The 17,353-nt window shown below is 41.0% G+C and overlaps 1 protein-coding gene across 2 annotated transcripts; it reads right to left on the bottom strand.

Annotated features, from left to right (window-relative positions):
• Positions 1-44: 44 nt before the first annotated feature.
• On the bottom strand, positions 45-16,671 carry LOC118224137 (adapter protein CIKS-like). 2 transcript variants are annotated; one of them, XM_035411340.1, is made up of 9 exons: positions 16,590-16,671; positions 8,551-9,209; positions 5,558-5,600; positions 4,665-4,729; positions 4,288-4,385; positions 3,926-3,994; positions 2,751-2,867; positions 1,929-2,002; positions 45-1,506 (listed from the first exon to the last, which is right to left on the bottom strand). In XM_035411340.1, exons 2-9 carry the CDS (start codon positions 9,056-9,058, stop codon positions 1,224-1,226), a joined length of 1,257 nt encoding a protein of 418 aa, XP_035267231.1. In that variant the 5' UTR covers positions 9,059-9,209; positions 16,590-16,671; the 3' UTR covers positions 45-1,223. The 2 variants fall into 2 exon arrangements, with proteins under 2 accessions (XP_035267231.1, XP_035267230.1); XM_035411339.1 differs by lacking the exon at positions 16,590-16,671 and adding an exon at positions 15,840-16,330 and having other exon boundaries at positions 1,216-1,504; positions 1,928-2,002.
• Positions 16,672-17,353: the final 682 nt, after the last annotated feature.

Genomic DNA, 17,353 nt, shown 5'->3' with positions numbered 1-17,353 from the left:
TACCTGAGAATATTACAGAGATTCCGCAAACCAGTATTTTAAAAAAAAAATGGGTGCAAGAAAGCCTCTGGCAGCAGATGTTTATAAAAGTAGTCTACACTTCAGGTAACTGAAGAAATATTTCTTCTACACAGATTATCAAAATCATGTTATGCATAAAATGCACAGTAGACTACAGCATAGGCTTTTACTTAGAAGGGCTTTTTAAATTGCATGATGATCATATCTCTCATATCCCTGCTAACTGTGGTAGTTCTGCATTCAGCTGAAGAGGAAAAAAAACATCTTTGCTCTCAACAAGAGAAAAATAAACAGCCATTACCATCAGTCACAGGCTGAATTCACAAGATTTATGTACACTACAGTGACAGTCATTCCAGATATGTACTTTGGAAAGGCTTGTTTAACTGTGACCACTCTTTCCTCCGATCCTCAGAGCACCACTACGCACTTGGTAGGTTTGGCAGGCACGTGCACACGTTTACTTCTCATACTGTTACTGTGCTCCCAGGCTGCAAAATCTGCCAGTGACAATCAAGATCATCAACGCAAACTGAAACACTATTGGACCACCAAATTCAATGCCTGATCAACATACTTATATCCACCAACATTGCCTCCATGTTTGTTCCAAAGGAACTGGCAGTCAGATGGCCATTTATAAGGTGTTTTTTCCACTTGGAGAGAGAGAAACAGTTCCTTTATCTGGAAAGAGTTGGGTGATCTTCCCACCACGAGAATCTAAAGCTGTTTTTCCACCAGGAGAGGCTCAGGACATTTCTCCATTTGAAAACATCTAACTATGATCATTGGATTACCTGAGCAAGGAGGAGGTTGATGTGCCTTGACTGTTTTCATAGTGCTTGTTGCACAGCATTGTGAGATTATGTGGGATTTGAAAATGCAGCAAATGTGTGTTAATTTCATTGATCGAGTTCCCCAAAACTTCCCCTATTTCACTACATATATATGCACATTTCAGATCCTGACACGCAAGGCAATGGGAAGCCATCTCGATTACTGCAAATAAAGCTCTGAGGACTTGGGAGCAAACAAAGGGTCTGTAGAAAAGACAAATCCACTGTTCAACTCATCCCCACCAAACCAAACGCACACAGTATTTACATAATTACATTTCAAATCCCTAAGGAATGTCCAGGGTGCATTCTGGGATTGTGGCTGGATTTGAGGTGAGAGGCGGGGCCAGTGAGACGACGCTGCTGCTAATGAACAGTAAGCAGGTCACCAGGCCTGGAAAAGTGTGCGCCCCTGTGGAACCTCCTCCTCTGCAGACTGACAGCGTCCAAACCCCAGACCTGCCAAACCAGGGCAGGCGCCCCAGCCCCCGAGGAACGCGCTACAGGGGGATGGAGACGATCGTGGGCAGTGGACCGATGGGAGGGGGGTTGTACTTCTCCACCCGCATCAGCCGACGCAGGATGTCGTCCCGGTCCTTGGGCCAGCTGTACACGTGGGTGTTCTGGAGCCAGGTGGGGACATGGCACTGAGACAAAGAGGCTAAGGTCAGCTTTAGCAAGGTGAGAACATTATTATTACTATTCTTACACAGTTCATTACGAACAACAGGCTGTGCAGCTACATTTTAGGTGAAATGTTTGCATTTGCTGAAATGCGTTTTGAGAGTTTAGAATCATAGGCAATCTGCCCAATGGTTATTACGTATTGTTGTAAGTACAGTGCAAAATTACAGAACAGAAAGGAAAAATAAAACATCGCTTGATATGTTGCTCAAAGGCAAAAGGAGGCAAATGCAAAACCACAGCACATCATGCGACAAGAAAGAAATAGCAATCTTTCTCAGCAAAAAGGGGTGTGATGAAAAACTACTGTGTAGCTGAAGTCACCATTAATTCCAGGGTTACATTGCTGGTCAAGCTGCCAAGAACATTTGCAGAAAGTGTGTTACCTTTTTTGCACCAGGAAACAGAATAGGAATGAATCTGAAATTTCGGCAGCCATTTTGAATGAACTCATTCTGTAGCTGAAATACACAAAACTCAATATTAATATCTGAGATTATATTAAAATTCTGGATTCCATAATTCAGTAGACATTCTCTAAGTAAAAAGAAACATAAGATACTCTTTAAGATAAGATTATCTTCTCTACAGTAGGCAATTTTAACTTATTGTACCAGTCTATGCTTGATGTACAGATTTGATGATCAATAAAATCAGCCATTGAACCAGTTGAACCACACCTGCTATTATTTGAGTCAGGCACTTGCACAGTGGACTGACTTCATATGTTTTGGCAGAAATAAACAGGTTTCTTTCCCGAGGTGTGTTATGAGCTCAGTAGGAACCAACAACTGAGAGATCCACCATACAACAACATTGTGGACAAATAAATTGGATTGTGAGACCTCAACTACCCTAGCTGTGACACTGGATTAACTGATGGTTCTGGATGAGCTACAGCCAATGTGGCACTTGACAAGCAAATTTCTTTTGGATATTACTTTGTTTACATCATAGAGTATAATTAGGCAAATGGTATGCAGATAACACATCAAAATATGACACACCCAGCCTGCCTGGTTAGTGAGCCAACTGTGAAATACCAATGGCTCAACAGTCTAATTCTGAGACAAACAGAAAAAGACTTCACAACGAAAATCTGTGGTAGACGAACACACCAGTGAAAGACGCAGGCAAGAAACTTGAACAGTGGAAGAAACTGGTTTTAAATGCATTCCACTGGCTACACCAGAAAAGAGCAAATCCCACCTGCTTGTGTATGTAAACTGTGTTAAGGGTCCTCTCGTCATTCTCCATGTTGATGAGTGCACCTGTCACCGTCTCGTAGTACTTAGGGCTGATGGCTATGATGATCAGGTAGTCTTTCTATTAGAGGGACAGAGCACAGCTCGTCAGCTGGTGATAAAGCCACAGGTGATTTTTTCCACAATGAGACACAGGTTTTCAATCAAAAACAAACATTTTTGTCTGCATAGTCAGGACAGGAAGCTTTCCCAACTTACTTCTTTAATGTGCATCCAGCACCAAAATAACTCCTAATATAAACACACCAAAAGAGTGTTTATATTAGGGTTTCCCAATCCTATCTGAAAAGGGCAGACATGGGTGCAGGTTTTTGTTTTAGCAAAGCAGTACGACACCTGATTCATTGAATTAACTAGTCACGGCCTTTAATGAAGACCTGGATGAGTAGAATCAGATGTCTTGTACTGAGCTAAAACAAAAACCTGCACCCACAACGGCCCTTTTCAGATAAAATTAGACACCCCTGGTTTAAAGACTTTGTGTTGAAAAGGAAGCCTCTGAACATGTGTGAACATGAAGCATGCAACACTGACAGGAAGTGTGGGTTGCCATAAGACAACCTGCCGAATCATCAGGTGGCAGAACATAGTTTAGTCGTGGCCAATTCACAATCCTAGTAGAACTCCTCATCTACAACATACACCATAATCCCAGAGGGCGAAGCCAAGTATTAGTTTCCTCCTTAGCAAAGCCAGCCACTGTTTTTTTTCACCTTTTGTTGTGACCATATAAAGGAAATGTAAAATGTCAGGATGTCCCTTTACTGGCACTCAAACTCGAACAGCCTCTCCATTACCAGCAGAGGTCGATAGCAATGAGAGGGAGAGACTGACCCTAGTCACCTATCCCTCCCATGGGGCCAATTATGTCCCAGGGACGTCCTATCACTAGCTGAAAAGTGATCCGGCAAGATTAAAACATACACTGTACTAGTCAGCTCTGCACTGAAACTTGATGCCTTTACTGGCTGCGCCACCAGGACATTCTAACCTTGGTTTTCTCAGCCACTTAGCCACTGCTTAGCTCCCTACTCTACCACATACTGTAGCCTCATGGGTCAGGCTAGAACTTTCCACCTTCCAGAGAGCGAAAGGGTGTCAATTATTTTCTTCTTTTACCTCATTTATGAACTTCTCCATGAAGTCAATTTTGCTGATGCTTCTAAACTGTTGCTCGAATACATCAATCTGTAGAAAACAGAACAAAAAAAAAAACAACAAAAGCCAAGTCTTAGTCAAGTGAAAAGGTTTAACTAGACAGAAGGAGAGAAAGCAATTTTACTCAATCTGCACTTGCTCATGAAAATCCCACAGTGAGGCAGCCTTGCGCCACGTAGTCTTCCACCTCACCGAAACGAAAATAACAATAACCTCACCAAGCAAATTTCAATCTGACGACCTCATTTTTACAAAACCAGCGATTATTTTCACCAGTAACACTCACTGGCGTCAGCCACCACATCCGCAAGGTGAGAACCTACGTGCGTATCGAAGCCATTGTGTCGCAGCAAGGCCACAAACTTGATGATTTCATTGACGTGTTTTTCGCTGTCTGCCTCGTATGTGACGAACACCTTCCCTGTGAAGATAAGATCAAAGAGTTCACTCGGTACGCACAAACGTGACTGACAACCTGAGGATTAAAAATGCTCTGCCTGTACCTGGATGGGCTTCATAATAACAGCTCAATAAGAACAAAAAATGAGTGACTGCAGTCAAATCCAAGTATCTCCACTTGACGACAAAGGCAAAATTGTACTTTTCTTTTGTACAGTGTTTCGTAAACGTGACAGAAGTGTTTAAACTCATACTCAGAAGTTAGGAATGAAAGGGTTGGGGGGGGGGGGGTAGTACTTACGTTGTTCCAGTGACAGGGGTGCACAAATGGCGGTGTTCTGTCTCAGATGTGCATGGGGATATACACTGGGGGAAAGAAAGGGACAGGGTGTAACAACATGCCCAAATTAAAAATATCCTCCAAACAGACTGCTTTTATGTAATCTAACACATTGTACCTGCCTATACAGCACTTTGGTCAATGTGGATTGTATTTAAACGTGCTTTATAAATAAATTTGATTTGATTTGATTTGACCTATGCCAGGGGAGTCAGACAGTGCTGGTTTTAGGTGTTTCAACACTTAAGAGCTTAATTTAGTACAATGATTGGCTAGAGTCCACACATCTTGTTTTCAACTGTCTGCTGTTTGAAGGGAAATCATAAAAAAACCTACCGGCACTGCAGGTTTGAAGTTAAACCTCCAAACACTGTGGCCCTCCAGGACTGTGGCCCTCCAGAACTGGAGTTAAACCAGCAGACACTGCGGCTCTCCAGAACTGAAGTTACACCCCTGAAACCTCTGATCTATGCGTTTGTTGTTTTTGTGCCATCATCTACAGTATTGTAGGCTGCAATGAACTGCTTGCCAGGGACTATAAAGATTGATATAATCTTATTATGGACCCTCCTATAACACAACCGACTTTGTTTTTCGAGCCGACATGGTGTGCACATATACATAAAGCATCTCAGAATATGATCATTGATCCACATCCATTTGGACTTAAAGGCTATACGGATCCCAGATCAGCACTCCTGCACAGAGGTGGTTATCAGTACAGGCCCAGGGCCACTCATGTCCAATGGGCTTCTTTGTATGTTTTTACATTAATTGAGGGGTTAAGCTTGTTGAGTCCAAGACAAACAGTATAAATTTATTCAAGACAAGGGCAGCATTGTTTTCTCATTTACCTCTGCGTGGAGCCTGCTTCAGGACACCCACAGTGGTCTGGACCTGGTAGAGATAGAGGAAAAAAGGACTAAAATATTTTTAAAATTTAAACTACTACCCATCTTATACTGTGTATCTTACGTCACAGGTCACATTTAAACACCCCCACCCAAAAAATAAGAATGACTTATGTAAAAGAATGACCAGTGTGGCCATTTATGCTTTATTCGCTCTATTTTATTTGGATCCCCGTTAGCTGTACCATAAGCAACAACTACTCTACCTGGGGTCCATATCTTATAATGTATGCTGTTAACATACACAATAATGTCACATTAAAAACCATGAAGACAGAGGCATTACAGAAATAAAAATGAAATGGGTTTCCTTTTTAATGTAATATCGAAAATTTCAAGAAGCATGGGAAGCAGTGTGTATCTCATCCACTATCAGTTTGTATCTCATCCACTATCAGTATGAATCTCATTCACTATCAGTGTGTATGCAGTGCGTATCTCATCCACTATCAGTGTGTATGCAGTGCGTATCTCATCCACTATCAGTGTGTATGTAGTGCGTATCTCACCCACTATCAATGTGTGTGCAGTGTGTATCTCATCCACCATCAGTGTATATGCAGTGCGTATCTCATCCACTATCAGTATGAATCTCATTCACTATCAGTGTGTATCTCATCCGCTATCAATGTGTATGCAGTATGAATCTCATTCACTATCAGTGTGTATGTAGTGCGTATCTCATGCACTATCAATGTGTATGCAGTATGAATCTCATCCACTATCAGTGTGTATGCAGTGTGTATCTCATCCGCTATCAGTGTGTATGCAGTGCATATCTCATCCACTATCAGTGTGTATGCAGTGTGTATCTCATCCGCTATCAGTGTGTATGCAGTATGAATCTCATCCACTATCAGTGTGTATGCAGTGCATATCTCATCCACTATCAGTCTGTATGCAGTGCGTATCTCATGCACTTCGGTGCACGGTGAGTCAGGAAATTATCAAACAGCTTGTCAAAATCCATGACGAAAATACCATTTTGCCAGTCCAACGGCTCTCAACAAGCCATGTACCGGCAGGAAAATAGAGCCCAGAAAAAGAAGTGCTCACATTGAGCTCTGCTAAGAGACAGCTTCCCCTCCAGGCAGGGAGAGCCTACGTTTCTCCAGGTGCCCCAACCCGTACTGCATATTAATTTCAAATAAATTAGTTCAGCAGTTATATTGTATCAGTCTGTATATTGTTCAGGATCAAATAAATATTTATGATCAATGTAAACAATATTAATTTAATCATTATTATGACTTAATTACACTGTCACATGCCGGTGTGACACCCCTGGGAGGGAGATGCAGCCGTTCTGGGTGTGCACTGTCATTTGCAGACCAACACAAAATCAAATAAACACCTTCACCCTTACCCCTCATGGGTTCTGGGCGAAAACTATAAACAAAAACAACAAACTAAAATAAAGACAAAAGAAAGCAAAACCCAGCGACAGCTTTTCAGCTCACTACTGACCTCAGCTGACCAACTTTTCAGCTGACCAGTTTCTTTCGCCATCTTTTGGTGCTCTGACAAAAAAAACTCAAACACACGCTCTCTCAGTGTGTAGTCTTGGCCTTGGCCCTATACTGTGGAGGGGAACACACCTTCAAGCACCTGGGCAGATTAGTTAACACAAACCAGGTGCACGTGTTCTCTCCACTGGTAGGCGTGGCCAAGAAAAATCCGGTTCTCCACCGGTCTGAATGCTACACACACATTTTTAATGATGTGGCACTGTATCTAAAGAGAGCATGTCCTATCTTGGCTGGCAAGGCACACTGCACTGCTTCATTTATACCAAGAGAGGAGGCCTAACTAAGTCCAGCCTGTTTGGCAAACAAGTTCTAAAACCTCTACTGTTTGGACATCTCAAGGACAGATGCACATTCTGTTTACAGGACAAACTGTGTCCAAACTGATAGCCCCTTAGCATAAGTATTCATTACTTCAACCATTTTCACTTCAACCTGAAAAAAGGAATTAAACTTATAACTGTGTCTGCACTGCTACCATGATGTTTACTTCAGGCCTTCCTATAAATGCACTTACAAAAAGAGGAATGATTTCTCAGCAATTGCTCAATCCCAGCAGAGGAAATTGGGGTCAGTAGTAAAAGGAGAGTGAGGTTTCATTTATCTCATGATGAGAAGTCAGTCTTTATACAGTGTTGGGCAGATTACTTCGCAAGTGTAATCGCTACTGATTACAAATGACAACAAAAAGGATTAGTAATGTAATCAGTAGGATTACTCAAAAGGTGTAATCTAATCTCATTATTTTTGGATTACTACACTTTTCATTAGCCAAGTAAATTCTAGGACAAATGTGTTTGCAAAATACTTTAGTTGACACCTCTCTGACAAGACTGGGTTCTTATTTCCTTATTTCCTTACATAAATACACTCACCTCCTACTCATAGTTTGTAGGTGTGCATGTGGTGCATGTGTGATAGGATATGTATTACATGTGTGTACATTTGATGTGTTTGTATGACACGTGTACACTATATGTTGAAGCTGCACAGAATGTAATCATGTAATAATTTATAGAAAAGTAACTAAATATATTATGCATATTTTGGGCTATTTACATTTACAGTTTATTTTTAAAATCTGATTAAGTATTCCAAATTACAAGTAATCTATTACTACTATGAATAATACAACACTGGTCATCAACTAGTTGGAAGAAAACAAAAACTGCAGAAAACAATGATTGGTTCAAATCAGGGAATTGCTGAAAGCATGTGGTAGCTCTGCTTATTTTTCTATTTTTTGTCATTAAGTCTTATTCTCCAATAACTAGAGGGCAGAATTCACAACAGCATTCCATATTAAAACCTTGATGACATTCACGTGAAAGCCATACAGAATAAATTAAAAAATAGGACTTTTAATTTAACTTCTACCACACACACACACACACACACACACACACTTACCGGGGTGTCTGTAAGGCAAGTGGTACCCGGGCCGGGGGCTCTGGTGGGGTGAGTGGCCCATCCTGTACCCCTCGGCAGGGTACTGGGTGCAGCAGGCAGGGCCCTGGGGGCCACGACGGCAGGGGGGGTAGGGTGTTGGGTAGTACTCCTGCACGCCTGCAGTCGGCGGCACAGAACGCAGGGACTGCGGCTGTTCCAAGCTGCCGTTGCTTTGGTTACAGGAGTACGGTTTGCTGTAGGGGTAACTGTCCTGTCCAGAGGGAAAGCTGGGGTACTCTGAGGGGGGAGGGCAGAGCGGTAGGCTGTCGGAGTAACCCCCGCCTCTGTAGAAGCTGCTCCCGTAGCTAGGGGGCGGCCAGGCTCCTTTGTGGAGGTGGGGGCAGCTGGGGCACCCATCAGCCCGGCTGGGGAAGGGAGCGTCGCACCCCGACGGCAGGTCCAGGGTCAGGTGGTACGGGTCGTAGCCAGACTGGGAGGAGTCACAGCTGTAGGAGTGCCCGTTGGCCATCCTGCTCAGGCTGCTGGCAGCAGGAGAAGGGATGTGGAGATTTCGCCAATTGGGCCGGAGGCTGGACACGGCACTGGAGAGGGACCCTTCACTCAACGTTTCGTCGTTCTCCTCAGGACAGTTGAGCGACTCAGTCGGCAGGGTGGCAAATCTGTGGAGAGACCATGACCATCATCAGCATCATTATCATCATAACACTAATAAAAATAATGGTTAAATGTGCTTTCATATCTTTATATCTTATCGTATTTATGAATAACCTTTGTAAAGTTGCTCAGGGTTACAGTATCTGCTAAATGCCAAAACTTTAATGTAAAAGTATCATTTCCCAACTCAGGGCTATATTTAAAGTACCACTGTAAGCTTGGCACCACTGTGCAAGAAAGCAAAAAGGGGAAACCCAGGCCATAAATATGATAAATGGGCTGCTGGGTGGCTCATTCTGTAAAGGCACTGTTTCAGTGTGTGGATGAGCTACACTGGCTCATATCCAATCCAGATCATGCCAGTGTCAACTGCGGCCAGCAGCCCTGTAGGGCGTTGAATGGGAGGGTTTCAGTCAGAGGCAAATCTGCACATGAATCGACAAGTGTCTTGTTCAGACTCATGTCTGTGTGTGCCCCACTTACGAAATGCAATTGGAATTGCGTGCTTCGAAGGAGACCATGTGATTATTTGCACTCTCCTGAATCAAAAATGGAGATTGCAGCAGTAATATGTATAAAATTGGGAATCCCAAATTGTGGAGAGAATAAAGGGGAAAAACATTTAAAGAGATGATAAAGAACAGAAATTAAACATGTTCCAGAAAGGAAGCAAAAGTAACATACTCGATCACAATAATCTGGATGATTGCCATGATATGTTTAACACTTTTATTTATTTATTTTTTTTTTTTACTTTTCCTCCTGAGCCTAGGTGGTAAATGACATTGTTTGTACAACTTATAATTACACCAATTTAATGCCTAGAAGCATTTATAGGTTCATAGGGTTCCTTCCAGACTGATGGGCAAACTGATGCCACAAATACCAGTTTGGGCTGACTTCAAACACGTGCCGTAGAAGCCCATTTGTATGTGTGCAATTATGTTATCTGTCAGGAGCCTGCCTAGAACATGATTTGTTGTACCTGTGAATAGAAACGCACTGTGCTAAGAACTTGATGTTCTCGTTGGTAGGTACAGACTTATCTATTCCCACATTCAAATAGCAAGCAAGCAAGCAAGCAATGCTACAACAGATGGACAGATGAAGTGTGTGATGGGAGAATCTTGGATTAAATATATTGACAGAACAAACAGCTACTGTGAAACTCACAGTTCAACTGAACCATTACGCAAATATGGTTCCTTTCACCACCACCACAAACCCCCCCCCCACCCCCCCACCACCCCTGCCCCAACGTTCTAAAGTAACCGGTTAGATGGTGCCAGAGACTTAGCATTTCACAACCCATAAGATGCCCGTCTTCTCAAAAAATGTAACACATTACAGTAACTTGTGCTTCTGATATTAACCAGTGATGCTCTCTTTACCTGGTCTAACTCCAGGACATACACCACAACTGAACTGAGCTGAGCTGGGCGTTGCGAAGCTATTCTTATCATTCATCGAATGAGAATGAGGTTTTATCACCTACAGTAGACCTACTCCCATTCTATATATACTCTTCAAAACATAAAAGGTGCAAATCCCCACCCCATAGCACTTGCTCAATAAGTTAATTATAGGGCTACTGACTACAAATTTTGCAATCGCTATGGAGCTAAGACTCATAAAGCATTCGCTTGGGGGCAGAACACACAAATCACGAGTTTAAAAGGCATGACAGAACCATACTCATGTGTACTCAAAAAGCCTGCAGTGCAAAATGGCGAGATGCACAGCACTCAAAGTAAACGGCTAACACATACCTTAAAGGTGTAAACCTTAAAAAGTGTGCAAATGTCCACTTATTGAACATTTATGGGTTTTTGGGTAAGGAATGCAGTTCCAATCTTATCCAAAAAGGCTTTTGTTTTATCCCAGCAGTAAGACCCATTAGTTGTATCAGTTTCAGAGTGCAGGGTTAAAACAAAAAAATTAATTTGCATAGGTCATTTTCGGATAAGGCTGGACAACCCTGCTTTAACCCCTTCTGCAGCGTCCCCTTTTTTTTTTTTTTTTTTAAACACAAATATGAAAATGACATACCCAAAGTAACATGGTTACTATTCACAAACCCATTTGATTACAGGCATAATTCTGGTTTCTTCTAAAAGGTAACCCTTGGGAGCAAAATGACTCTAAATATTACTGAAACAAAGTAACAAAAGCTCAAACACAGTGAAAGTGGAAGTTTTTCTTGCCTAAATGATTTAGAGGGGACACAGATGCTTTTTGTTTACACAGGAGAAACAATGTGTATCATTTTATGCAAGCAACCTATGGCCATTAGAAACAGAATTTAATTGACAAAAATTTAAATGGCTAAAATGTTTCTCAGTCATCACTATAATAGTTTGTCATTGGCTGGCTACGTACTGGGGAGAAGATATGCTGCCCTTGTTGAGTCATTACTAGCACACGGCAGGTCCCATTGACTGTACTGAGGTACTGCTTGGCTAGGACTAGTCAGAGAACCTTGTAGGTGGGCTCATCTTGCTCCTGTACAAACCAGAGATAGTAACAATTCCAATTTACACAGCACTCTCTGTGTATGCAACAGAGAAATGGACAATGATGATAAGAAAACTGCTTAGTAAACAAAAGACATTGTACCGATGTTTCTCAGAGTTTTTTTGGACCCTTGCCATGATTAGGATACTGACTTTATCATACTGACTTTATCATGATTTTTGTCGTCTATGAATTTCCAAAACACACAGAAGGTGTTTTACCTCCCCACGTTACAAAATAGCTAAAACACTGGCATCGTAAAATAGGTTATAGAGATAAAACTATATGTTGTGTGATCAGATTGATGGAAAATTTCACTGAAAAAAAAAAAACATGCGCACATGTCCCACATGCGATTTCATGGATGAGTAAGTTCAAGAAATTAAGAAATGTTCTAACTGCATGGTGGCATGCACATGTCACTTGTGATATTATCCCTTGGTTAATACTCAAATTCCCAAGTCCCACAAAGAACTGGAACAAATTCTTGATTAAAAGACTTCTCATCTGCACAGAACATCGGACCTGCTTTTTTCAAACCTACTTCTCAGAAAGCAGGAAAATAGCAAGTATACACGATAACATCTGATTGAAAAATAGAGTTCCTCTTCACGATATAAAAACAAGGATAGATTATAGTAATGTCAGGGGCCAAGCACCAAGGGTAAGCCATAGCATATTGGGGGTACTTTGTCATGGATTGCAAACCTAAGCCAAATACCATCCAATATCCACCATTTTGCATATTCATATTTAATATTCTTTAAGAATCTTGGACAGAGGGGGATATGCTTATCAGGACATTTGCAGGGAAGCTGTCTGGAGGTTCCTGTCAAATTTCATACAAATTTGGCTTATGATGCCAATGCAAATGAGTATTTTTATTTACAAATAGCCCCCCCCCATAGGCAATATTGCAGTATAACCCTGTGTGGCAGTGCATGCTCATCAAAAATATGGGTTTCAGTATCGTTAAAATCAACATATATTTGGAGCCACACATGTAATTTGGGTGTGGTCTGCCATTTTGGTTATATTTGAATTGTTGTCCTGTGGCCACCTTTGGATATATGAAAATGTCCTTGCAAATTAACACTTGAGACATGCTATAGATTGGTGTGGCAGATGCTCACAGTCCAGGAATACTATGACAGCAGCTCAGCTAATGATACCCAACCCAAACCCCATTACCACCAATGATGTCATGTGATCTATTTGTATAAAATAAGCAATACAGTTTATAAACTATTCTGTATGTTCAAAAATGGACATATAAATTATTTTACGCAAATTGGTCAGAGAGTAATTGTTATTTTTTAAAACTGTTTTACTGTTACATTTAAAACATTACTAGCAGTTCTGCTGTATAAAGCATGAATTTTCATGTAGAAAGCAACCACTGTCCCGTCGGTAAGTGAATCAGGAGTGTGAACACTTCACCTGCATTTCTCTCTCTGTGGGTGTGAATAGCATATAGGTGAAATGAAAGAAATGGTACGATTGCCAAACCCAAAAATAGAAAACAAAGGGCAAATACTAGGTCCCCTGCCCCTTCTCAAAATATAAGAAACTACATACTACCAATTGCCATATGATAAATATTGTTAAGCATAGAAAGTTCCTTGACAAAATATTCAAATTGGTCCGTGCCTTTCTCTCAATCAAGATTAAATCAATGTCTTACTGCCAGCAAGCTGAAACAGCACCTTTGCCACTAGTCAGCTAATACAAAACACTCAAATCTAATCAACATGGGTATTCATCAGCTGACAATGATACATAAACGCGGTGCCGCGACAAAACTACAAATAAATGGTAAACACTGAAGATAAAAGGACAAAGGCAGCCCAAATTGAGTCTATTGTAATCTTCAATATTATGCTACATCCTCCGTGTTAATCCGCAAACAAATACTCTGGTCTGGTGGAGAACTGCAGAATCGATATACAAAAACATTCATAAACTGTTCAAGGAGGTTTTTTTTGACAACACTGTGCTGATTTGTTTTGCCAAGGGACGTCAAGGCAGCTTTTAAAGGCAGCCTCTGACTCATGTGCCCTAAATAATCCTGCTTTCTGGGCATCGTTTAGTGTGCTTGTAAACCCACTCAACTCAAAAGCACTAATGTTTTTTTTTTTTTTATCTTTATGACTGAGAAAGCTAGCCTACCTTTTGTTTTCAGCCTCTCTTCTAAATATGATTAGAAACAAAAATCAACATGGTTCCGGAGTTGCCTTCTCTGACCATGCATCGTTCAAACGACTAATGAAAAGCAATGCACAGAAAATTCAATTGTACTGTACCAGTAGTTCCTAATGAAAGCCTTCCACCTGTACTGTAATTTATTATTTAGTTGTTTCAATGGCACCATTACAATAGTCCCCAATGCAAATTTCAATTATTAACCAGATTTAAGAGTTTGAAGTTACAAATCCACCAACGGTAACTACAAAAATTATTTGAAAATAATATAAATCGTTCTTGTTTGTGAAGACTTCAGAAATACAAAAGTCTACAAAACACAAACAGTTTGTGATAATTCATCTTTCATCTTGTCCTTTTTAATTGTTCTTTGGAAAAATGTTTTAGAGTAAAACTAAAAATGTGCTGAACACAAAGGTGTGGTTTCCTTCTGCTCGTTCTCGCAAAGGCACTCATGCTCTGACCCAGATTCAACGTTACAGAAGTAGTCATCACACAAAGGAGGGGTTCCCCTCTTCGATAAGGTGGGTCAATTTTGATTTGTACTTTCTGCTACCGCGATCACACACACGCACGGCAATGTCAGTAGTGCTTATCCGCTTCACAGATCAGCAGCATCAGGCGTACCCCTCGGTAGCTGCTCTCCGTAATGCCAAGAGAGATATGAGATGTTATCGTGTCTGTTGCAAGAACGGTGTCTCCAGAGTAAGTCAAGAGTTTCTCAAAAAAAATTTCGCGACTTTTCTGTCGTGGCAATACGTGGACAGCGTAGCCTACTGTAAATGTGAGTTACGCTGCGCAACCAGCAAGCAAGCACATGTCCACCTAACGTCCAGCAACAGTTATGCACGAGACTGTCAAGCAAACCACGAGTATCGGACCACTAGTGTCAGGAATATTCATCGGCTATTTTTTCTGAACTTAATCGCGGATCCTCATCACGACTACCTCATTACCGGACAGGCACATGTAGTGCCAGTTTGCAAATCGCTATAGTGAAAATATGTACCGACTTGCATGGTGGAGCGCACATCCTCAGTCTGAGCTCTCCTATGCACATCTTTCAGTCATGAACATTGTTTAGCCGATACTTTATATATGTCCGTTTTAAGTAGGCTAACCTTTGGAAGGAATTAAATTATTTGGAGAGAATGATCATATAATCTTTTCTAAGATATATTAACCAGTAGTCAGAGCCAAGTTGAGGAATATTTATAGAAAAATAGGCTATATGTGCAGTCTATAATCAGACATAAAATATTGATTTTCTTCTTGTCTAATAGGTACGTTTATCATATCATTTTGTAAACATCATTAAATAAAAATGTGCCTGTTTACTATAGCCTATTGTTAGTATTCAATTGATAAATTATAAATGAATGATAATCCATAGCCATGGGAGTTTAAGAAGGCATTGCGCTGAGCCAGTGGAGAGAAACATTTAGAGAGAAGCATCCTCAACAACGTTCAAAAGAGGCCCCCAAAGTAAATGTAGAGTTCTGCCTCGTTAATTACTCAAGCGCTCAAACAACGTAGTAGGCTAAAGCGCTACATTTAAGATGTTTAAAATAAACTCAATCATAACTATTGGATACATAACGTGATATTCAATTAACAGCATAGCATAAGTCAAAGGCGTTCGCCTTTCTGGTCTGTTTTTCTTGAAAAACAAAACATTACATTTAGTGTTTCCTTCCGCGGTTTACGAAATCTGTGAACTTCAAAGTGCAATATGACAGAAAGTTGCTCGACATGTTAACTTGCCTGACAAGTGACTTGAGCTTCTGTTGCAGTTGCGAAATCTTAGCGTAGTTATTATTAAAGCAAACAGAATAAACCCGTTTGGTTTTTTATTTGTTTATTCATTTATTAAAACTGACCGAAGTCGTAATATCAAGTGGTAGGCTTAGGCTACTTACTTCATCATTCAGCACTTGACTCGTTCCTGCCCTTCGCACGGGCTCCACAAGGGAGGACCTCCGAAAGTTTGTAGCAAACAGAATAATAAACGTACGCTGTCAGTTTGGGTTTAAGTTCCACCCTCTGGGCCTGCTTATTTGGTCGCGGACGTGAAGACAAGTCGCATTTCTTAGGGTTATGAGCTATTTAAAGTCTCACGCCTCCTGACGACGGAAATATCTTGTTATAAATTCCAAACATTAATCACCACTGCTCGTTTCCGTTTCGTATTGTAGCCTATGCACGCAAGGCCTGTTATGAATCTGCTCTGCGTAGAAATTCTAATGAGCCATAATTCGAAGTCCTGCGCCACACCAGTATAGCTGCAACATGAAATGGATGTCGGAGGCTGTTTGGTTTGGACAGCGTTTAAGTAGAGGCAACATGGCCTATCAATAGTTCGAACATGTGTTACGAGAAGGCACGCGTTCTGCATTTCCGAATAATTTAGTTTCCGTTTCATTTTGATCACAACGTCTGTTACGCGCTTGCCAAATATGGTCAAGCGTTTCACTATTTTAGCTTACAGCCTATATTGTATTGGTTATGCAACACCTAGGTATTACATTTAGACAAGTTTCACGTGTATGCCTACTATCAGGAAATATGTTTATAATTTTAAAAAAATAAAATGTCTCTTTAATGAACACATAAACACACAGCGATCTTATTGTATAGATACCCGGATGAGCAATTTGGACAAATTTTACCTGCAACATAATCAAATCTTGCACTCCTCCCAGGACTCTCCGCTCTGCATCCACTAGCCATCTTCCCGTCTCCTCCCAACAGGGCCCCTCCTCTCGAACACGCCTCTTCTCTATCCTGTAGCCCTCAGCAGTGGAATATGCTCCCCGCTTCAACTAGGATAGCAGGTTCACTGTCCATCTTCTGCCACAGAATGAAAACATACCCTTTCATCAATATTCAAACTGAGTCGTTTCGAACTTTTTTCTTAATACCGAATATACAGTATGGAAATTAATTGCGTTTTGTATAATTAGCAACCACGGATGATATTTTACCCTTTATTCAGTTCTATTACACTTCATTTACAAATGTGTGCATTAATTTTCAAAGAGATTTTAAACCAGTTATATATTGCTGAGAGTGATTTGTGCACTTTTCCACAACTTTTTCTATATATCCATATTCCTTAAGTATATGAATAATACCCACAATCCCTGTGATGTTTTCATTACACAATAACTAGAAAACAGGACGACAGATGTGTCTGAAATGACTTGTCCTGGAAAGAGGGGTGCCTTACGGGTGGGGGAGTTCCGAGGGCCCAGACTGACAGGGGCACTCAAAAAATTGTCTCGTAATTGTGTAATTACAACATGTGGTTGTTTGGGTTGTGGTGGGGACCAATGTTAAATTTTTCATAGGGGCAAAAAATCCCTGGGGGTTCCCGTGCCTGGAAAGGATACCATTTTTTCACAACATCTGGTTTGACTGAAAAAATAATTTT

The sequence above is a fragment of the Anguilla anguilla genome, chromosome 3 (genome assembly GCF_013347855.1).
Source record: "Anguilla anguilla isolate fAngAng1 chromosome 3, fAngAng1.pri, whole genome shotgun sequence".
In the NCBI taxonomy this organism is placed as follows: Eukaryota; Metazoa; Chordata; class Actinopteri; order Anguilliformes; family Anguillidae; genus Anguilla; species Anguilla anguilla.
Note: the sequence above shows the minus strand (reverse complement) of the source record. Positions and strands in the feature narration are given on the sequence as shown.

Bases quoted from the DNA above. Each gene is read 5' to 3' on its own strand.
- LOC118224137 (XM_035411339.1), bottom strand. The intron at 5,601-8,550 runs GTAAGTGTGTGT...TATCTCTACCAG, and splicing joins CTTGCCTTACAGACACCCCG to GTCCAGACCACTGTGGGTGT. The intron at 4,730-5,557 runs GTAAATGAGAAA...TCTTTCCCCCAG, and splicing joins GAAGCAGGCTCCACGCAGAG to TGTATATCCCCATGCACATC.